The sequence below is a fragment of the Macrobrachium nipponense genome, chromosome 17 (genome assembly GCF_015104395.2).
Source record: "Macrobrachium nipponense isolate FS-2020 chromosome 17, ASM1510439v2, whole genome shotgun sequence".
NCBI lineage: Eukaryota > Metazoa > Arthropoda > Malacostraca > Decapoda > Palaemonidae > Macrobrachium > Macrobrachium nipponense.
The window spans coordinates 81,384,828-81,408,961 of record NC_087210.1 but is presented as its reverse complement, the minus strand read 5'-3'; the positions used below and the strand labels follow the sequence as shown (position 1 = coordinate 81,408,961).

At 36.9% G+C, this 24,134-nt stretch overlaps 1 protein-coding gene across 4 annotated transcripts in view; it reads right to left on the bottom strand.

Moving 5' to 3' along the window:
- The window catches only part of LOC135196370 (uncharacterized), a 103,483-nt gene that overhangs the window by 25,270 nt on the left and 54,079 nt on the right, over positions 1 to 24,134 (bottom strand). For all 4 annotated transcript variants that reach the window (XM_064223155.1, XM_064223153.1, XM_064223152.1 and 1 more), the window contains 3 exons: positions 7,694 to 7,820; positions 5,681 to 5,766; positions 4,462 to 4,665 (listed from right to left, as the gene is read on the bottom strand). In XM_064223155.1, coding sequence (XP_064079225.1) covers positions 4,462 to 4,665; positions 5,681 to 5,766; positions 7,694 to 7,820 — 417 coding nt within the window. The remainder of the gene's footprint in view (positions 1 to 4,461; positions 4,666 to 5,680; positions 5,767 to 7,693; positions 7,821 to 24,134) is intronic.

Here is a 24,134-nt window from a genome sequence, read left to right as displayed (position 1 = left end):
TTAACTAAATATGAAATAGTTCATTATAATTATTATTATTATTATTATTATTATTTTTTTTTTTTTGCTCTATCACTGTCCTCCAATTCGACTGGGTGGTATTTATAGTGTGGGGTTCCGGGTTGCATCCTGCCTCCTTAGGAGTCCATCACTTTTCTTACTATGTGTGCCGTTTCTAGGATCACACTCTTCTGTCCTGGAGTCCTGGAGCTACTTCAGCCTCTAGTTTTTCTAGATTCCTTTTCAGGGATCTTGGGATCGTGCCTAGTGCTCCTATGATTATGGGTACGATTTCCACTGGCATATCCCATATCCTTCTTATTTCTATTTTTAGATCTTGATACTTATCCATTTTTTCCATTTTTCCCTCTCTTTCTCTTCAACTCTGGTGTCCATGGTATTGCGACTCAATGAGTGATACTTTTCTTCTTGACTTTGTCAATCAACGTCACGTCTGGTCTGTTGCACGTATCACCCTATCCGTTCTGATACCATAGTCCCAGAGGATCTTTGCCTGATCGTTTTCTATCACTCCTTCAGGTTGGTGCTCGTACCACTTATTACTGCAAGGTAGCTGATGTTTCTTGCATAGGCTCCAGTGGAGGGCTTTTGCCACTGAATCATGCCTCTTTTTGTACTGGTTCTGTGCAAGTGCCGGGCATTCGCTTGCTATGTGGTTTATGGTTTCATTTTTCGTATTGCACTTCCTACATATGGGAGAGATGTTATTTCCGTCTATCGTTCTTTGAATATATCTGGTTCTTAGGGCCTGATCTTGTGCCGCTGTTATCATTCCTTCAGTTTCCTTCTTTAGCTCTCCCCTCTGTAGCCATTGCCAATTGTCATCGCTGGCTAGTTCTTTAGTCTGTCTCATGTATTGTCCGTGCATTGGTTTGTTGTGCCAGTCCTCTGTTCTGTCTGTCATTCTCCTGTCTCTGTATATTTCTGGTTCTTCGTCTACTTTTATTAGTCCTTCTTCCCATGCACTCTTTAGCCACTCGTCTTCACTGGTTTTCAGATATTGCCCCAGTGCTCTGTTCTCAATGTTGACGCAGTCCTCTATACTTAGTAGTCCTCTCCCTCCTTCCTTTCGTGTTATGTATAGTCTGTCCGTATTTCTCTTGGTGTAGTGCTTTGTGTATTGTCATATGTTTCCTGGTTTTCTGATCTATGCTGCGGAGTTCTGCCTTCGTCCATTCCACTATTCCTGCGCTGTATCTGATTACTGGCACTGCCCATGTGTTTATGGCTTTTATCATATTTCCTCCATTGAGTTTTGACTTGAGTATCGCCTTGAGTCTCTGCATGTATTCTTTCCTGATCGTGTCCTTCATCTCTTGGTGTTTTATTATTATTATTATTATTAATTATTATTATTATTTTTTTATTTTTTTTTTTTTTTTTTTTTTTATCACAGTCATCCTGTTCGACTGGTGGTTTTTAAAGCGTGGGGTTCCCAGGTTGAATCCTGCCTCCTTAGGAGTCCATCACTTTCTTACTACGTGCTCTGTTTCCAAGAGCACACTCTTCTGCAGGAGTCCCGGAGCTGCTCCGGCATCTAATTTTTCCAGGTTCCATTTTCAGGGATTTTGGGAGCGTGTCTATTATTATTATTATTATTATTATTATTATTATTATCATTATTATTATTATTATTATAAAAATAATATCAAAGCTTCCATAATATAGGGGGATCATCTACAAGAAGTAACAGAAGGCAATAGGAATTACAGAGAGGAGAGATCAGTTATCAGAAAAAACAAATTAATTTAAAAAGTAGATAAAATCGTATGTATAAGATAAAATACAAAGAGAGGTGCTTAAGAAACTAGGTGAAGAAACTGCTGTACCCAGAGCGTTAAGCAACAACAGTTCGCCTTCCTACGAAACTCTATGCACAAAGGGCTAAAAGGAGGTCACTGTCCAAGTATACATATCTGAAGGACATTAACTATTAACTGTCTGCAGAGAGGAAAGCTTTGAAAAGCACTTGCGAACAGGAGATGAGCAAGCAAAGAAAGCAAGGCGAGGCACGCACGAATCTTCAAATAAAGGACAAACAAATATCAAACATAGTCAGCTCGTGCCATGAACTAGTAAACCATTGTCGTAAACATTAGACATGGTCAAGTCTTGCCATGAACAAGAGACCCTTTTACTTCCACCCTAACGAGAAACACGTTCCTTTAAAGGATTCGACGACGCCATAAATAATAGATGTAAGAGAGAGAGAGAGAGAGAGAGAGAGAGAGAGAGAGAGAGAGAGAGAGAGAGAGAGAGAGAGTAAAATTGAATACATATGTCTGAAATGTGCATTTTTTCTGAATGTGAAAAATACGACTGCAAAAATTATGAGAGAGAGAGAGAGAGAGAGAGAGAGAGAGAGAGAGAGAGAGAGAGAGAGAATGTTTAGCCTGATAACGTAATACCCCACTTAACTTAGAAAAGTGCTATCAGCCCACAAAATACCCAACCCACTCTCTCTCTCTCTCTCTCTCTCTCTCTCTCTCTCTCTCTCTCTCTCTCTCTCTTTCCTTCGTCACCATGATCAATTAAAAGCGGTATGTAGGTCACACGTCAATCAATACTTCCTACTATGAGTAATATGCGGGTAAGTACAAGGGCTTATACTCTGTCGCAACGGTACGCCACACTAGTACACACATTCCCCGTCTCGCCCCGTCGCGAAAAGGACGGCGTCCGTGTCAGCAGGCCCTTTGGGAGATGAATGAATCCACCTTCAGAGGATCTAATGCAGGATATATGACCATGAAAATCTCTGCTGTCTGGAGGTGCTGGTTATGAGAGAGAGAGAGAGAGAGAGAGAGAGAGAGAGATATGAACCTATACATTTTACAGGTTACAAGGAGTTACAAGGATTAGGATGTCTCAAAGATTCGTTAGTCGCCCCGAGGAGGAGACATCGTGTGGTCACTTATCTCTAGGAGAAGGTTTTACTGTTCATTCACTGTGTATTTTAAACTCTTCCACACGGAGAGAGAGAGAGAGAGAGAGAGAGAGAGAGAGAGGAGAGAGAGAGAGAGAGAGAGAGAGAGAGAGGGAAACTATATATTTTACAGGTGTATTCACTGTAAATGTGAGGATCGTGACTGTAAAAAATATGAGAGAGAGAGAGAGAGAGAGAGAGAGAGAGAGAGAGAGAGAGAGAGAGAGATGAATCTATACATTTTACATGTGCATTCATTGTAAATATGAGGAACGTGATTGTAAAATTCATGAGAGAGAGAGAGAGAGAGAGAGAGAGAGAGAGAGAGAGAGATGAATCTGTATATACATTTGACAGTTGCATTCTTTGTAAACATGAGGATCGTGACTAAAAAATAAGAGAGAGAGAGAGAGAGAGAGAGAGAGAGAGAGAGAGAGAGAGAGAGAGAGAGAGATTTTCGTCACTCCGATCTGTGTGAAGTTTTTTTTTATTTTCGTTTTCGGTAAGTCTTTATACTGGAGGTACTTGGGGGTAGGTTAATCATGAACTGCAATGCATTGCAATGCAGTTGAAACTTAAAGTTCGGTTTGGACTTTCATTTATTCATTTTACGAATAGGAAATGATTAATGTAAAGGACTTTTATATAAGTTTCAAAACATCCTCAGATCACCATTTATGCTGATGAAAAACGAAAATAAAGTGAATCTAGTTTAAAATGATAATGCTCTCACCAAGCAAACGGCTTCCTCATCATCATTATCACTATCATCATCGTCGTTATCATTATCGCAACGAAAATGAAAAGAAGATACAGAAATAAGACTAACCAACATGGCGGTAACAAGGCACTCCCAAAACTGACACAGTAACAATCTAATTGACATCGTACCTCTTTGCTAAATTATTATCATCATTATCATTATTAAATCATGAACATCACTGTCTTCACCATTTATACCGGAAAAAAATAAAATAAAAAATAAAACATAAAATAGGGTTAATCAATATGGCGGAAACTAGGCGGTTACAAGGCACTCCCAAAACTGACAGCACCAATCTAATATACTGTCATACCTCTTTGATGAGTTTGAGAGGCTTAACAATAATATTATCATTAATATATCATTACCGTTATCATCATCATCATTATTACCTTCATTTCAACCAATAAAGAGAGAAAATTAGAAAAAAATAAAATAAGGCTAACCAACATGGCGGAAACAAGGCACTCACAAAACTGACACAGCACCAATCTAATAAAATCGTACCTCTTAGCGGAGTCTGAGGGGCTTAACAAATTATTATTATTATTATTATTATTATTATTATTAATACATTATGATTTCTATTATCATCATCATCACCATTATCTTCAACATTTAAACCCCCCCCCAAAAAAAAAAAAAAAAAAAAAACTGAAAAATTATAAAAATAATAAAATAAGGCTAACCAACATGGCGGAAACTAAGCACTCCCAAAACTGACACAGCACCAATCTAATTATTGTCGTACCTCTTTGCTGAGTTTGAGGGGCTTGACGCCGTGTTTCTTCCTGTGCTCGTTGATGGTCCTGTGGACTTCCTCGATGAACTCCTCCTCGTCGCTGGAGTCGCTGTCCGAGGACTTGTCCCCTCCCAGGGTCTTGGACTTGATCTTGCCCATGAGTCCCGACTTGCCGGACTTCGACTTCTCGGTGGGCTTCGTCTTTGTCTGCGACTGAAGGGTAATTTCTTTTAATTTAATTTTCTATTTATTTATTTATTTATTTTATGTGGGTAATTGATTGTCTTACGTCTGAGTGATTGACATTTAATTGATTGTAACACCTTTAAATGATGGACAGTTTATTTATTTAAAACTAATTTTCTACCATTTTTGTCTGCATGTAAATATTGTCATGATTCTGAATGTTGGAGAAATGTTTTAAAATAATTTTCTAACATTTTTGTCTTATGCAATTATTAATTGTCAAGATTTTGAATGATGGAGGAAGGTTTTAAAATAATTTTCTACTATTTTTGTCTATGTAATTATTAGTTGTCATGATTCTGAATGCTGGAGAAAGGTTTTGAAATAATTTTCTACTATTTTTGTCTAAGTAACTATTAATTGTCATGATTCTGAATGATGGAGAAAGGTTTTAAAACAATTTTCTACCAATTTTTGTCTGCATGCAAATATTAGGTGTCATGATTCTGAATGATGGAGAAAGGTTTTAAAATAATGTTCTACCTTTTTTGTCTGTATGTAATTATTAAATGTCATGATTCTGAATGATGGAGAAAGGTTTTAAAATAATTTTCTACCTTTTTTATCAGTAGTTTGTGCCAAATGTAGACAAATGACTGGCCACCTGGTGTACAGTTTAGCACAAAGTCACCAAAAACATAAATTAATATAAAAAGTGCAAGTTTGCTTGTATGGTGTTGTTACGTTGCATGGAACGCGGTGGTTATTCAAAAACGGGACCAACGGCTTTACGCGTGACTTCCGAACCACGTGGAGAGTGATGAACTTCTATCACCAGAAATACAGTCATCTCTCACACCTCAATGGAATGTCCGAGAATCGAACTCGCGGCCACCGAGGTGGCAGGCCAAGACCATACCGATCACGCCACTGAGGCGCTTAATATAAAAAAAAAAAGTGCTCTCGCCACATCACATTCCTATCACAGTACTTTGCTAACCAAATTAATTTTATTTCCAACACGAGAGGCCACCATTCTTACCTTGGCGCCCTTGCGATCAGGCGAAGAATCGCTACTGCTGGTGGAAGACTTGCGGGAGGCGCCTCGGGATGTCTTGCTCTTGGGATCTGTTCGGAGGGAGACGAGATAAAGAGGTATTTTGATGTAATTAATGAATCATGATTTATTTTAATTTTTTCCGGTTTTTTTTTTGCCAAAATACAGGATTGGTTTGGGTAACAGAAGAACAAATTTTTTTAGGCAATTTTTTTTTTTTTTTTTTTTTTTTTTTTTTTTTTGCAAAAGTTAATGAATTCAATAGGACAAACAAAATAAGGTTATTGGTTGGGTGAACAGAAGAGGGGTAATCAACCCTTTTTCCAGGCTTTTTTTTTTTTTTTTCTTTTTTTGCTGAATATAGAAAAAAATGGCCCAAAAAAATCACGATTTAATCGTTTCCAAAATACAGGTATTGGTTGGGCAACAGAAGATGTAATCAACTTTTTCTTGTATAAAAATGAAAAAATAAATGCCCCCAAAAAAAAAAAAATCATGATATAATCGTTTCCAAAATGCAGGTATTCGGTTGGGTAACAGAACGAGGGAACATTAACTTTTTTTTTCTTGTTTTGGTGTTTTTTTTCGATAAACATAAAAAAAAAAATTATCTACCCAAAAAGTCACGATTTAATCGTTGCCAAAATACAGGTCTCGGTTGGGTAGCAGGAGAGTAATCAACATTATTTTCTATATATATATATATATATATATATATATATAATATATATATATATATATACATATATATATATATACATATATATATATATATATATATATATATATATATATATATTTTTTTTTTTTTGTGCTTTTGCTAAATATAAAAAAATCAACTCCAAAAAAATCCTGATTCAATCGTTTCCAAAATGCAGGCATTGGTTGGGTGTCAGAATAGGTAATCTACTTTTCACAATTTTTAAGTTTTTTAAATTTATTTTTTCTAATATTGAAAAAAAATCAACTCCAAAAAATCATGATTTAATCGTTTCCAAAATACAGGTATCGGTTGGGTAACAGAAGAGGTAATTAACTTTTTTTTCTTTTTTTTTGGTATTTTAAAAATTTTTATTTATAAATTATTACAAAAATAAACCATAAAAATCTTTTTATTTTTTATTTTTGTTTGGCTCAATAAATTATAAAAAAAAATTACCCTAAAAATCAAACCCTAAATTTTTTTTTTTTTTTTTTTTTTTTGGTATTTTTAAAATTTTTGCTAAATATAAAAAATTAACCCATAAAAAATTTTTGGGGTATATTTTAATTTTTGCTAAATATAAAAAAAATTAACCCTAAAAATCATATGTATGAGAGAGAGAGAGAGAGAGAGAGAGAGAGAGAGAGAGAGAGAGAGAGAGAGATGTAGTACTATAGTAGATTCTCATCAACTGTGCATCCGATGTCTAGGCCAGTCCCTTACGACGCTACTGTTTGGCTGTTGATAAGCCAATCACAGGCCTGGAAACTCTCCTCAGTCTCTCGAGAGTTCACATAGGCAGGACGTACGTATGTTCCACCTCTCTTTAGAGATACGTCTTTCAAAAGTATCCCTGAGGAGAGGTGGATCATAAATCCTGCCTATGTGAACTCTCGAGAGAGAGACAGAGGAGATTTTCCAGCCCTGTGATTGGCTTATCAACAGCCAATCAGGAACGTCGTAAGGGACTGGCATAGACATCGGATGCACAGATGTGAATCTACTATAGCACTACCTCTCTCTCTCTCTCATATATATATATATATATATATATATATATATATATATATATATATGATTTTTAGGGTTAATTTTTTACATTTAGCAAAAATTTAAAAAATAGCCAAAAATTATTTTTAGGGTTAATTTTTTACATTTAGCAAAAATTTAAAAAATAGCCAAAAAATTATTTTTAGGGTTAATTTTTTATATTAACTTTCCAGCCCCGTGATTGGCTCATCAACAGCCAATCATGAGCGTCGTATGTGAATCTACTATAGTATAGACACACTCACGCTCAATGGCGGCTGACAGCTCCTTCGTCCCGAAGGGGTCGAGCTCCTTAGTGGTCGTCTTGGTCGTCTTCGTGACGTTGCCGTCGTCATCTTCCCTCGTCACGGTCTCGACCGTCTCCTGGTAACGCTGCGGAAGGGAATGGGAGAGAAAATGAATAAAGGAGGAGACGGAGAAACTCGCAACAGGTGGATGGAAATGACAAATTTTAAATAAGCAGAATTTTACGAGGAGTGCTGACGAGGTAATGGTGGGATTTACGAAAGTTAAGCAATATATGAAATAAGGGAGCGAGGAAAATAAATATTTAGAGAAAAATTATGAAAGCTAAAAAATATATGAAAAGATAATGAAATAAAGGAACGAGGCAAATAAAAATATAATGAAAATTTACGAAAGTTAGAAAATGTATGAAGAGATATTGGAATAAGGGAGAGATGAAGATAAATTATTTAATGAAAATTTATGTAAGCTCGAAAATATATGAGAAGATAATGAAATATGGTAACGAAGAGTATATATATTTATTGAACATTTAAGAAAGCAAAAAAAAAAAAAAATTAAATAAATAGATGAAATAAGGGCGAATGGAAATAGATACTCAATGGAAATTTACGAAGGCGGCAAAATATATGAAAAGATAAGGAAATAAAGGAACGAAGAAAATAAATATATAATGAAAATTTAGGAAACTAAAGAAATACATAAAAAGATGCTGAAATAAGAGAACGAGGAAAATAAACATTTAAAGAAAATTTATGAAAGCTAAAAAATACAATAAAAAAAAATAAAGAAATAAGGGAACGAGGAAAATAAATATATAATGAAAATTTCTGAAACTAAAAAAATACAATAAAAAAAATAAAGAAATAAGGGAACGGGGAAAATAAATATATAATGAAAATTTATGCAAATAAAGAAATACATAAAAAGATAATGAAATAACGGAGAGGGAAATAAATATTCAATGGAAATTTATGAAAGCTACAAAATACATGTAAAGATAATGAAGTAAAGGAAAGAGGAAAAGAAATATGTCATGAAAATACCTGAAACTAAAGAAAACATGAAAAAACAATGAAATAAGGAATTCAAAAAAATAAATATGTAATTAAAATTTATGGAACCAAAGGTATGCATAAAAGACAATGAAATAAGAAATTCAGAAAAATAAATATCTAACGAAAATTTAGAACTAAAAAAAATGTATACATGAAAAGATAATGAAATAAGGACCAAAGAGAGAAATCCGAAAATATGAAACTAATGAAAGCACACAAAATAAATTATGAAGTGACTAAAATATTTTCAGAAAAGGGTACGAAGATTCGAAGAGAAATTTAGCGAAAAATAAAAGGGAAATTTCCTAATGAAAGGTCACCCCCCTACAGCGAAGAGGAGCTGATCACGAGAAATGGAGAAATCACGAAAGATTTTAATTTTTCATCATACATTTATACAGCAGCTTTTGTCATATATATATATATAATATATATATATACATACATATACATAGATACACACATACGTACATATATATATATATATATATATATATATATATAGATATATATATATATATATATATGTAAATACACATACGCATATATATATAAATATATATATATATGTATATGTAGTATGTATGTATGTATGTGTGTATGTATGTAGGATGTATGTATATATATACATTTATTATATATACATATATCTTATATATATATATATGTTATATATATGTATATATATATATCTATTAATATTATATATATAAACATACCAAAGGCAACACCAAAATCAAAACTAAAAGAAAAAACAGGGAATAAAAAGAACGCCCCCCCCCCAAAAAAAAGGACTAGCAAGCATGATAAAGTACAAATAAACATACAAAATAGTAAATAAAAGGAAAAAAAGAAGAAAAAGAAGCCTGACAAGCAACAATACAAACAAAACAAAACAAAAAATACGAAAAAAAAAAAAAATATATCAAAGTTGCGAATCACTATCACCGAATCCCGCAAAGGCCCGCCAAGGTCACAGAGCAGTGACCAATACCACGAGACAACCTGCCCTTATCTGCCGGAGGGGGAGAGTGGGTTCAGTGGCCCAGGCTACTGATTGTCCTTATTCAGGGGGGAGGGGGTGACAGACTTCTGACTGATGGCGGGAGATGGTGGGGAACACGGAAGCGACTGATAAAGAGGATTTGAGGAATCCTTCCAATCATGTATATATCTTCTCTGTTATTTTATTTATTCATTAATAATGTTTATCACTTTTATTCACCCATTTCTATAAGTAAATAAATACTAAAATAAACAAATAAATAAAAAATAAAAAATATAAATAAAGAAACTATAAGTGCTGAATTAAATACTCAATATATTAAAAATAAATAGATAAAATAAGTAAATAAAATAAATAAACAAATAAATAAATAAATAAATAAATAAATAAATAACTAATGAAAAAAAAATTAAAATTAAAAAAAATTTCGCCTGTCTGTATCTCTGTCTGAAAAAATAAAGGAATAAATATATTGTCTGTCCGTCTGTCTGAAAAAATAAACAAACTGTAAATATATTGTCTGTCTGTCTGTCTGAAAAATAAATAAATAAACTGTCTGGCTGTCTGAAAGTTAAATAAATATAATCCTTGTCTTTTTCTCTGTCACTGTCTGTATGTCTGTCCCTCTGTCTGAAAAATAATAAATAAATAAATGAATACGTAAATAAATAAATAAATAAATAAATAAATAAATAAATAAATAAATATACTTTCTGTCTGTCTCGCTGTCTGAAAAAAATAATCCGTCAGTGTAAAAATAAATACATAAATAAATATACTGCTTGTCTGTCTAGCTGTCTGAAAAAAGATAATCCGTTCGTAAAAAAGAAGAAGAAGAAGTATTCAATTCAACTGCGCTCAAAATGCTGCAGGACATCTATCTTTCTTACAGGACGAGCAAGAAGCCTTTCCGAAACATGACTTCTGAGGCGGCTGGGGAGGGCTTTTACAGAATTAAAAACCGCAATCTGCGGAGTGACGTCAATTCTCCTCCAGCCGTTTACAACCCCTACAGGGTGGTGCTTCTGCTACCATGGGGGAATTACGAGGAGAGGAAAACAGACGAGAGAAAAGCATAAGAAGAGAGAAAAAAAAAACAGATACGAGAAATGGCTAAAGAGAGAAAATTACGACTGAAAAAGAGGAGAGAATTGAATAAGAAGAGGAAAAAAACCGATACGAGGAATGGCTAAGGAGAGAAAAGTACGAATGAAAAAGAGGAGGAAAACAGACGAGAGAAAAGCATAAGAAGAGAGAAAAAAAACAGATAAGAGAAATGCGCTAAAGGAGCAAATTACGACTGAAAAAGAGGAGAGGAAAGCAGAGGAGAGAATTGAATAAGAAGAGGAAAAAAACCGATACGAGAAATGGCTAAGGAGAGAAAAGTACGAATGAAAAAGAGAGGAAAGCAGAGGAGAGAATTGAATAAGAGAAAAAGAACCGATACGAGAAATGGCTAAGGAAAGTCATGTACGAATGGTAAAGAGGAGAGGAAAACAGATGAGAGAAATGAATAAGAAGAGAAAAAAAGATACGAGAAATGAATAAGAAGAGAAATGTACGAATGGAAAAGAGAGGAAGGGGTTAAGAAGTGTATATTCAATAAAAATAAAATAAAATTCTACTATCCCACCCACGAATCCAATAACTGAATAAATAAAAAGCAAGCAGTCCATTTAACTGGTTCCAACCGCTGAAACACATAAGAAATAAATTCAAAAGAATAAACCACAGTAATGGTCTCCGCTGGTGCAAACACACACACACAAACGCACGAACACACACATACTGCAGAAAGCTTACTACCCCTTGTGATAAATCCTCACATTTCGTGACTTTCTCCGGACGAAAGTTAGTCTATTGCACGCAACCATTAACTTTTAAAGCTCCCGTTAATTAACCTCAGGACAGAGATGGACGGCGACGCTAAACAGATACGAAAGAAACGAGCGGGAAAAAGCGCCAAAGTTTCTACGTTCGGCGCAGTCGAGTTTTCTGTACAGCGTATAATCAAGACCACCGAAAATACATCTACCTTTCAGCGGTCTCGGTTTCATGCTGTATAAGCCGCGGCCCCTCAAACTTGAACCACGGACCGGTGGTGGCCTGGTTTATATCGTTGCCGGAAGCAAGATTATGGCTAACGTTAACCTTAAATAAAATAGAAACTACTGATGCTAGAGGGCTGCAATTTGGTATGTTTGATGATTGGAGGGTAAATGATCAACATACCAATTTGCAGCCCTCTAGCCTCGGTAGTTTTTAAGATCAGAGGGCGGAGATAGAGGTACCGAAAATCTTGGACATGATGCGATAAAAAAGACTACCTAGGTATGAGTAAACAAGAGAGAGAGAGAGAGAGAGAGAGAGAGAGAGAGAGAGTGTTACAAGGATTAGGATGTCTCAAAGACTTGTTAGTCCATCCGACGAGGAGACATCGTGTGAAAGAGTGGCCGATTGATTGATTTACGGCTAATAAAACTGGCGTCACATCTCGGTTATTAACGCCTTAAGAGAGAGAGAGAAAGAGAGAGAGAGAGAGAGAGAGAGAGAGGTAAGGTCGGATCTAGCCAAAAGCCCCTTAATATTGCAAACTCAGAATGTTGGAAAAACAGCACCGAACAAAAGATGAAAAGATTGAATACCCGAATGAAAAGCCAGGCAATAAATCACCCACCCACCTTCCGCCCACCACCCACCAACTACTAGCTCCTCCGCCCACCACCTCATGAATATCACCGGGACCCCTGACCATATTTCCACGCCGACCTCTGACCCTGAAATGGCCTTGGCGTTTAAAAGGAGCGAGGAGGATTATGTACCGCTACTCATTTCCATCAGGCGACGGGGAAAGGTGATGTATGCAACTGCGCACAGAAATTTACCAGCATCCAGTTCCTTATCTCTCGCTTAGTGACAGAAGAAAGGAAGGACAAGGAACCTCCCCCACCCCCCCCCCCCCCCCCCCCCCCCCCCCCCCCCCCCCCCCCCCCCCCCCCCCCCCCCCCCACCCCCCCCCCCCCACCTCCCCCCCCCCCCCCCCCCCCCCCCGTCCCCAAATGTCATCCCCACCCACCCACACACGTCCCGATAACCCCACAACCACACACAAACAATTACGTCAATACGCCTACGGTTTCTAGGCTCCGGTTTCCAACAAACGACAGTGGCAAATGGCAATAAAAATATATTGCTAGTTGCAAAACAAGCAGCGTAAACGGCATAAAAAGTTCTACTTCATATATAGAGACACGTAGGTGCAAAGAATAGCCAGTAAACAACGCAAACTTATTAGCCAATGCACCTTTAAGCCCGACTCAGGAAAGGCTACCTGACAGTCCCGGACTAGACTTCGAATCGTAATGAGATGAGGTGCGATTATCCGGCAGATAAGACTGGACCAGAGATGCTGGGCGCGATAAAGGCACGACGCACCTATATGGCAACATCTAATAGAGTTACCTGTCCGCGATTACCGTGAAGGTAACCTAGTAAGGAGGATTTTAATGTCGCCACTGAATTTTTTTTTTCCTTTTTTTTTTTTTTAATGCGAAATGTTTTAATTTTTCTATTGTTTTTCAATATGAAATGTTTGATTTTTTTCTTTTTTATAAGAAATGTTTGAATTTTTTCTTTTTTAAATAACTGTTTGAATTTTTCTACCCTTTTAAACATGAAATGTTTGAATTTTTCCTATCTTTAAAAAAATAAATGTTTGCTTTTTTTTCCTTTTTTAAATACAAAATGTTTGAATTTTTCTTTTTTATAAGAACTGTTTGAATGTTTCTTTTTTAAATAAGAAATGTTTGAATTTTTCCTTTTTTTAAATAAGAAATAGTTTGAATTTTTCCTTTTTATTAATACGAAATTTTTATTTTTTTTTTTTTTAATAAGAAATGTCTGAATGTTTCCCTTTTTTAAATGAAATATTTAACTTTTCCTTTGTTTAAGAATAATTTTTTATTTTTTTCCATTCAATACGCTTTGTTTTAAAATACACTGAAAGGGGATTCCTTAGTGAAGGTATGCAATGGATTATGAAATTCTTACGAAAAGCTAAACGCTGAGACCTATAAGATCACTCAGCGATGAAAGGGATACTGAGAGCAGAAAGGTTTGAAAGGTGTAACGAGAGGAAAACGTCTCAGTTGGACAAAGAAACAATTGTTAGGAAAGTATATGGAGAAGAAAATGAACGGCGGTACAGTAAGAGGAATGAAAGAGGTTGCAGCTAGGGGCAAAGGACGGGCTTTAAAAAAAAAAAAAAAAAAAAAAAAAAAAAAAAAAAAAAAAAAAAAAAAAACATACAGTCCACCACGTGATGTGCATTGACGGTAATATCTCCCAACGCCCCCCCGCCCCCCCCCCCCACCCCACCGCCGGGCCTTCCCCGACGTGATAGATATATCAGAAATGACCTTGAGTATCATTTATTCTAGAGAACTGTTATCTCTGGCAAAATTCCATTATTCTTACTATAAATTTAAACCTCAATTTCACTTCGGTAAAATAATTATCATCAAGTCCACTGTTCACAAAATACTCCATGATGTTGTAAGAAAGAATTTTACGATTTAAAATTAAACAGACCACTAATTATTCAACATTTTCTATAATAAAACTGAAGTCAGCTAAATAAATTATATACACGCAATAAAAAACGAATGAGAGAATAAGAGGTAATCAGGTTTATAAAATGCAATGAAAATACATGATTATTATTATTATTATTATTATTATTATTATTATTATTATTATATTATAAAGAAGCCAAACGATATTAACCTATCAAATACCCAAAGAACAAAATTCCTTTGTGACTGTTAAAAAAACAAATAAATAAAACCCAAGTAAGACTTATAGAGAAATCGATCGATCAAAAATTAACCATATCTTTAAAAAAAAAAAAAAAAAACACGAAACTCCAAAACGTATTCCTTGCTCTCCCCATTCGTGAATCAACATTGAATTCCTCCAAAACCAATTTACGTCCAATCATTTATTTACCAGCCATGGATTCTGGCAAGCACCAGTACTACTTACTACTTCCATGTCTGAGAAAAAAGAAAAAAAAAGTCTTGGCAAAACAGAAATCTTTTCATATGTACCTCATAAAATTAAAGTTGACAGAAGTTCTGTTTTACTTACTCATTTCTTTAAGCAATTTTATTTTATTTTTTTTCATATTTATTTTAAATTTACTTTCATTCAAATTTTCTAATTTATTAGTGTTTTCTTTATAACTATCAAAATTAATATTTATATCGTAATTGTTCTTTATTAATTCGGTAAAGGTTTCATACCTAATGACAGAATTAGATAAAAAAAAAATACAGGAAGGCACAGAAGCTATTCGGTCAGGTATCAAAAGTAAAGCAAAATGGACGGACTACGAAATTTCAGCTCAAAAAGTCAAGCGCTGGGACCTGTGAGGTCATTCCGCGCTGAAAGGGAAACTGAGAGTAAATAGGTTTTAAAGGCTTATCAGGAGAGGGTTAAGGAAAGTAAGATGGAAGAGAAGAGAATATGAACGATGGTACAGTAAAATGAATGCAAGCCCCTTTGTATTTTATTATGTATTTGCTTACATTTTTAACTATATATTATTTTGGTTATTCATTTTTCACTTCCTAATCGAAGGAATGAAGGTGTTTGCAGCTAGGGGCCGAAGGGACGCCGCAAAGAAACTCGGATATTGCCTACAGTGCGCCACGTGAGATGCACTGATGTTACTACCCTTCTACGGAGAAGTAAAACAAATGAGAAGGAAGAAAACAGAATGTTATAGACACCCAGCAACAGCAAATATCCTTGGGGGTCCACCCCAAAAAACGACAAGAGCTATATAACGCTTATCAGTCCAAATACAACAATCCAAAAAGGAACCAGCGACGTTCCTAGGTCATTTTTCAACCAACCCCACCTCTGCCCAACCTCAGAGCCAGAACGACAACCCACACCAACCCCGAAAACTCGCCCCCAACTCCCACACGCGATCGTCAACAGAAGAAGAAGGAACCTTGAACTTAGTACATTCCAATTTACATATCGGAGTAGACGCGCTCGCGCGCAAAATAGTCAGCTCCCTGGCCTCGTTCGTCCTACATCGCCCCTAACCCCTCAAACTGAGGGACCTGGGGAAACCTGAACGAGCCGTAAGGTCTGTAAGGTAAGGTCTTGTCCCCCCAAAACCCCACCTCCCACGGAAAGACTTTTTGTTGGTTTTCCAAATTTGTGTTTGAATAGTTTCCTGGGGTTTTAAATACAAGGAATAAATCACAGTCTCCTTGGTGTCGCTTTCGAAACTCGGCACCGTTTCTGGAGTCCTTAAAGGAGTTGTACTTTCTCCTTCAACGATAAAAACATGGCCAAAAATTCATAACTAGTCTGTAATGCCATGTAACGAATTTTACAAGTAACTTACGAACACAATTTGATTTTTAAAAACTGCAAAAAAAATAAACATTAAATTATTGGGTTCTTACAATCTATCAAATAAGTCAGGAAGCCCTTGAAAGTCATCTTATAGTAGTCTTATTATCAGCTATCTTGAAATGAATAAAGTATTTAATCACATTTTATCCAAGAAGTCCGCCCCCACCCCCCTTTTTCCGTTCAATTTCAGCAACCTTAGAATGACGACATGAATGAGTCCAGAAAACGAACTTCACGAAGCAGTCACTTCTGCAGCCTTCGTTTGCATATTTTCCACTGAATACTGACATATATTTCAGAACAAACCACAATCTTTTTCATAATAAAATTAAGTAAATAAATGAGACTGCACGATGAATCTGGTAAGTGACAGACGTGTGGCTATCAACTGACAGGTATTCGACATATCGAACCAGCTCCAAATCAACAAATACTACTTGCTTGGCGACGATTAAAGGCGAATAAATATATCTAATTGACACCGCCTGTGTTGCTCTAAGATCACACGACCTTTGTATAATAAGAGAGAATAATTAACCAGCAACAAAATCAATTAGCTACTGTACGGATAACCTGCAATTTGATCCAAAATGCCAAGATCCAGAAAAAAAAAGAAAAAGGAAAAAAAAAAATGACACTTTGGCCACCAAGAGTTTAATGAGGCGATAATTGCTGGCATTGTGTCACCTTTAAATGACCATAAAGCACCGCTCCCAAGGCGTGGAGGAGGAGGAGGAGGAGGAGGAGGAGGTAGGTGAAAGGAGGAGGTGGAGTAGGAGGAGGACCAGGTCTTTGCAAGCAAGATGCCAGGACCCTGGGAGGAGGAGTAGGAGGAGATAAGAATGTGGAGGAGGAAGTGGAGTAGGAGGAGGAGGAGGAGGAGGTAGGTGAAAGGAGGAGGTGGAGTAGAAGGTGGAGGAGGACCAGGTCTTTGAAAGCAAGATGCCAGGACCATGGTAGGAGGAAGAGGAGGAGGAGAATAAAGAGGAGGGGAGGTGGCAGGAGGAAGAGGAGGAGGAGGTGGAGGAAGGGAGGGGAGGGAGGGAGGGATGGAGGAGGAGGTCAGGAGGGAGGGAGGAGGGAGGGAGGAGGGGGAGGAGGTAGCGAGGAAGGAGGGAGGAGGAAGACAACTTTTTGCGTCTCCGATGATATCTGTGTCTCTTGACTACCTTCCTGCCGCCGACGAGATTTGTGCAACAGCCGACTGTTGCTGCTGCTGAAGGAAGAGTCAAGGATCCTGTGCTGACAAAAGGCCTCCCTCCTCCGTCCCTCACGGAAGACGGAGGGAGGGAGGGAGGAAGGGAGGGAGGGAGGGAGGAGGAGACAGAACAAGACGGTGGAATGTAAAAACAGGACTAATAAGTCGGCAGGTAACGTCGGAATCGTTTACCAATAGGGTACACAGTGGCCCCGTTGGGCTGATGATTGAATGGATGGAGGAGGTTTTTGAGAGGAGAGAGAGAGAGAGAGAGAGAGAGAGAGAGAGAGAGAGAGAGCATCCGTTAATGAGAGATATTGGGGAGAGAGAGACAGAGACAACTGACAACTGGGGCATTCAATATCCGTTAATGAGATATTGGAGAGAGAGAGAGAGAGAGAGAGAGAGAGAGAGAGAGAGAGAGAGAGAGAGAGAAATGGAACATTCAGTATCCGTTAACGAGAGAGAGAGGAGAGACGAGAGAGAGAGAGAGAGAGAGAGAGAGAGAGAGAGAGAGAGAGAAGAGAACTGGGGGGTGGGGGATTCATATCCGTTCATGAGAGAGAGAGAGAGAGAGAGAGAGAGAGAGAGAGAGAGAGAGAACTGGGGATTCAATATCCGTTCATGAGAGAGAGAGAGAGAGAGAGAGAGAGAAAATGGGGGATTCAGTATCCGATCATGAGAGAGAGAGAGAGAATGGGGGATTCAGTATCCGATCATGGAGAGAGAGAGAGAGAGAGAGAGAGAGAGAGAGAGAGAGAGAGAGAGAGAAAATGGGGGATTCAGTATCCGTTCATGAGAGAGAGAGAGAGAGAGAGAAAAATGGGGGATTCAGTATCCGTCATGAGAGAGAGAGAGAGAGAGAAAATGGGGGATTCAGTATCCGTTCATGAGAGAGAGAGAGAGAGAGAAGAGAGAGAGAGAGAGAGAAACCAAAACCCGTTACATGAGTATATCGAAAAATAAATTACATGCATCCAAGTGCCCTAGATTTTTACAAGCACGGATACTTCTGTAAGTACACGAATAACCACATGAAATGTGTCTATAAGTGTACGTGCACTTAAACTGTCACGATGACTGCATGAGTACTTATAACATCAGATCTAATCTCACAGGCAGAGATCGTCAGTACATATAGTCCAGGGGAGCGTAACACGCAAATCTTCCGTATGTGATTCTTATCGCGCTAATAGTGACAATTGGAGAAAGATGCCGGCGCCACGAACATGGAATAAGGCGACATAAAAAAGGGGAGAGAGAGAGAGAGAGAGAGAGAGAGAGAGAGAGAGAGAGAGAGAGAGAGAGAAGGAAGAAAATCGAGTAAAAGCGTCAACGACACAGAAGAAGAAGAGAGAGAGAGAGAGAGAGAGAGAGAGAGAGAGAGAGAGAGAGAGAGAGAGAGAGAGATAATTCTATAAACTTCCACTGCAGCATCTGTGTAGATTATATTATATTTTTTATTATATTTAATTTTATTTTGTTCGTGTAAAAACAAGAAAAAACACTATATAAGTTCGACAGATCTAAACTGATAGATTGTTTTCGTCTTTGGGTAAAAACCCTGTTTTTACCAGTATCCAGGCTTAAATACCTTACTTTATAACACATGAATCAATAAATCGGTAGTTTAAAGTTTTTAGCATGTTTTGCTGGACTTCAGCGTTCACATATTGTGATTATAATTTTATTTGTAAATAAAATGAGAAATCGCATTTATAAACGTGACAGATTTCGAAAAACGTTGCCACTTTTCCTTTTACCTTTGACATGAGATATGCAGGTGGGCCAAGCCTATTAAACCATGAAGTTTAAAGGAATTATCTCTTAAGCTACCTTTTGTATAACCCCCACCGCCCGGTCTATAGCTGAGAACTCTAGCGCCAAAAAGAATGACATCTTGCTTTAACAATAGTCAGTAGGAAAATTAATTTATTCCTACGGAAAGCACGCTGTGAAACGGGCAAATGCAGTTAAGCATTCCGATAACTTGCAAACATGCGATGCTGCAAAGAATAGCTGTTATTAAAGTAAGATCATCTGACGACGAAGATTCTTCGTAATGTACATTTTGTATAGAATCATATTATTACAATTCTTGCGATAACTATTGTAAATAAGTTTTTTCTCCTAATGATGAGTTTATGTGCAACAACCTTATAGAAAGTAAAAATTGTTACACGCATTAGACCGTGAGTGAAAAAGGAAATGAAATTCAAGTAAATCATAACTTGATGAATTAGAATGAAGGGGAAACCTAAAATGAAGAGCAATGAAATCCAAAATATTACAAACTTGTTTAGGAAATGGATAGTATGGCAGACGGAAAATTCAAATAATAAAAAAGAATAAATAGAAGTAATCTACTGGCAGGATTATAAGAAAATGTCATAAGACATGCATACTGAATGGCAATTGCCGATTTTTATTACTTTTAATGAAAAACATCATCATATAAAATATGTAATATAATAGGCAAAATATAAGGGTATAAGTCATTTACGGATTACGATTTATACGGTCAGTTTCATTAGGTGCTGTCCAAAATATTGCCTCGCTGGGAGATGGCTGAGGACTTAAGAAGGGGACGATTTAAAGGTTAAGAGAAAACTGGCAACAGATTTTTCCCAAGGAAGTAAACAATCTATCAGTTTAGATCTGTCGGACTTATAGAGGTAATGTGTTGGTGTAGAAACAAACAACAAACAACCACTAGAGGTAATGTGTTGGTGTAAAAAAAATAAAATAAAGAACAACCACTAGAGGTAATGTGTTGGTGTAAAAAAACACTAGAGGTAACGTGTTGGTGTAAAAAAAAAACACTAGAGGTAATGTGTTGGTGTAAAAAAAAGAAAAAAAGAAAAAAAACACCAGCCACTACAGGTAATGTGTTAGTGTAAACAGTCAAAATAAAACAACTGAAAAAAAAACTAGAAAAACAACCACCATTCGGAGAAATCCATAAAATAAAGGAATGGCAGGATAAATATTCTAAAATGGAAAATGCCTATGATTATCATTATAGAATACAACCACTTAACAATTACATTTAATCCCCCTATAGGTGTATCGCCACCGAAACCACAGAAACATGCTGAATTCAATCTAAAGGAAGAAGAAGAAGAAGAAGAAGAAGAAGAAGAAGAAGAAGAAGAAGAAGAAGAAGAAGAAGAAGAAGAAGAAGAAGAAGAGGAGGAGGAGGAGGAGGAGGAGAAAAATAATACGTGTTTCCATTTGCAGCTATACGAGGAGGACCATAAACTTTTATTACCCCCCAAAAACCACAAAGTTTATTCAGCAAGTCTGGAAAATCAACCTCAACCTTCGACTATCTATCCCACGCAGCTGATAGAATATACACGACGGGTATAGAAGTCGAGAGATTAAAAGTTCGCTGAGACAGCTCCATGTCGCAACATCTTAGAGAGACACATGTGTGGTAATCAACATCGTTTCTTTTAATTTATTAATTTTGTTTAAGTGTGTTTTTACGTTGCATGGAACCAGTGGTTATTCAGCAACGGGACCAACGGCTTTACGTGACTTCCGAACCACGTCGAGAGAGTGAACTATTAATTTTCACTCTGCAACGAGCCTCCTGACCAGTTAAAACTTATCTACAGACGCTGCTGACACTGCAAACAGTGTGCCGTCTTCTGGTATCAGGCATAATACCACTCTGGCTGCTAAAAATGATGAAATGGAATATAAAATTTAGCCCACAGGCCAAGCTCTCGGACCTACGATGTCATTCAGCGCTGAAAGGGAAATTGAATAAAAGGAATGAAAGTGTTGCAGCTAGGGGCCGAATGGAAAAAGATTAAATATTGTACAAATATTTTCAACAATGTAGTTATTCGCCGGAGCATATTGCAAATGCATGACAGCCTTCTTTCGCATTCCGAACAAATGATTAGAAATTCGCCTTCGCTGGATATAACGAAAGGATAATTACAACAATAATTAAATAACGTAACCATTCAATTAATACAAATAACTACAGCTTACCACAACCGCTAAGGTGGCATATCACCAAATCGATAAGTCGATATCCCAAGATAATGTGTTGACCCATCTCAGGGGGAAAGACCTTGACAGAGAGAGAGAGAGAGAGGAATAAGACCTGTTTGCAAACGTCATCAAAACGTCGAACCAAGCAATTAAGCTGGTAGGGAAGTGTTACGTAGAGAGTTTGTAAACACTTTAACAAGGGCCTTGTCCACTACAGCTGATGTATATCGACTTTTTTTTTTCTTAACGAGGAATGGATCTCCTCAGTATCTATGGATAAAGGTTGAATACCGTGCTATTATTTCTCTCTCTCTCTCTCTCTCTCTCTCTCTCTCTCTCTCTCTCTCTCTCTCTCTCTCTCGATGTAAAAAAGTGCGAAAGGATAATTCATAGTTTAAGGAACTTGCGCTGATATAATTCTCTCTCTCTCTCTCTCTCTCTCTTTGTGTTATCAAATAAATGATACTGAATATTCCATTTTCCCTCTTAGGGAACTGCTTTAATAATAATAATAATAATAATAACAACAACAACATCAACAACATAGGTGTATAAATTTTGCTTTCTTAGTTTCTCCTATTCTTTTGAATTCTTCAGAAATACAATCTATTTCTTTTCAATAAATTGCTTTCACATTATCTAATAAAAACAAAATTACGGATACTAAGCCATAGAGACCAAAGAGGACTGAAGGAAAAATTATCAGACATTGACTAGAAGGTTTTCTTAGCTATGACAAATACAAATCAACTGAGAAGTTTTCACACACAGATAATCTAGTGGTCAGGTTGGCAACGTGACCCCATTCTGATACTCTGGATGCCGGTTCGAATCCTACCACCGGGCATCACAATTACTTTATATTTCTTTCATTTGGATCTTAGGCTTTTTTCAATTTGAATTTAAATGAATATAGAATTTAAGCCAAAGGCCAAGCACTGGGACCTATGAGGTCATTCAGGGCTGAAACGAAAATTGAAAGTGAAAAGGTTTGAAAGGAGAGGGGTGAGGAAAGTAAGACGGAATAGAATATGAAAAGAGGTACAGTAAAATGGAATGAAAGGAGGCTGCAGCTAAGGGGCCGAAGGCACGCTGCGAAGAACCTTAAGTAATGTCTACAGTGCACCGCATGAGAGGCCCTGACGGCACTAACCCCCTACGGATGCTCAGGCTTTGTTTTGAAAGGTGTATCGAAAATGGGTCATGAATTTGAGACGTTTTCAGAGGGCATTGTGGGTATTACTATTACATACTATAGATGACCTATATCAGAGGGGCCTTTACTAAAGCCCCCCAACCCCCAACAGGCCCCCTCCCCCACACAAAACAGACGAAATTTGTACTCATGATACCTTAATCAACGGAATAATGGCACGAATACTGAAGTAAGCGTTCGCGCACGAAACTGGGTTACCGATATATATATTTCGTGGTCAAACAACCACCCGGAACCAGTCAACATTCCACTACAAATAAACGATTTAACTTTTCCTCGATTCACATTACTGCTCCCTAGGAAGTCCTACAGACTCATACAAAATCCACATACAAAATCCACAAGGCCGCTCTCACCGACAATGGGAGTCATAAGAGAAAGTTTACCGAGCTAAGTTTGACGTTGAATGAAAGTACATTATTTTCTGCTTGCCAATACATCAAGACTTATTATTGTGCTTTCTGCTTGCCAATACATCAAGACTTATTATTTTATTTTTTGTTTGCCAATACATCAAAACATTTTTGTTGCTTTCTACTTGCCAATACATCAAGACTTTTTTTTTTGTTACTTTGTGCTTCCCAATGCATCAAGACTTATTATTTTACTTTCTGCTTGCCAATACATCAAAGCTTTTTTTTGTTAATTTCTACTTGCCAATACACCAAGACGTTTTTTTTTTTGTTACTTTCTGCTTGTCAAACATCAAGAGTACTTTTTTTTTTTTTTTTAACTTTCTGCTTGCCAATACATCAATACTTTTTTTGTTTGAAATTTGAAGTAGACGATTGGAAAACAATTAGATTTCAATTCTGAATTGATCAATTCAATTCTGAATTGATACTCGTACAGGAATGGTTGAGTTTTAAGCAATCAAATAACTTTTTTAAGGCATCTTTCTTACTTAACCTTCATACTTTTTTTAAACTTATCTTTTCCTTCACTTTATTTTCCCACTTAAGTGACCACGACATCAAGCAGAGGCAAGACTAAGACATATCATTTCCCTAAATCTGAGTTGCGACTGTTTACTGAATCGTTAGGTAAATAAACAAACAAACAATGCCGTTCAATGAGTCTTCCTCTGCTAACAATACTTCCTCCCTCCATGAGCAATACTGAGAAATTCTCTATATTCCTCCCTCCACGAGCATTACTGAGAAATTCTCTATATTCCTCCCTCCACGAGCATTACTGAGAAATTCTCCATACTCCTCCCTCCGCGAGCAATACTGACAAAGACCCTACCTCCATGAGCAATACTGAGAAATTCTCCATACTCCTACCTCCATGAGCAATACTGCTAAATTCTCCGTATTCCTCCTCCACGAGCATACGAGAAATTCTCCATATTCCTCTCCCACGAGCAATACGGACAAAGACCCTACCTCCATGAGCAATACTGAGAAATTCTCCATATTCCTCCCTCCACGGGCATTACTGAGAAATTCTCCATATTCCTCCCTCCGCGAGCAATACGGACAAAGACCCTACCTCCATGAGCAATACTGAGAAA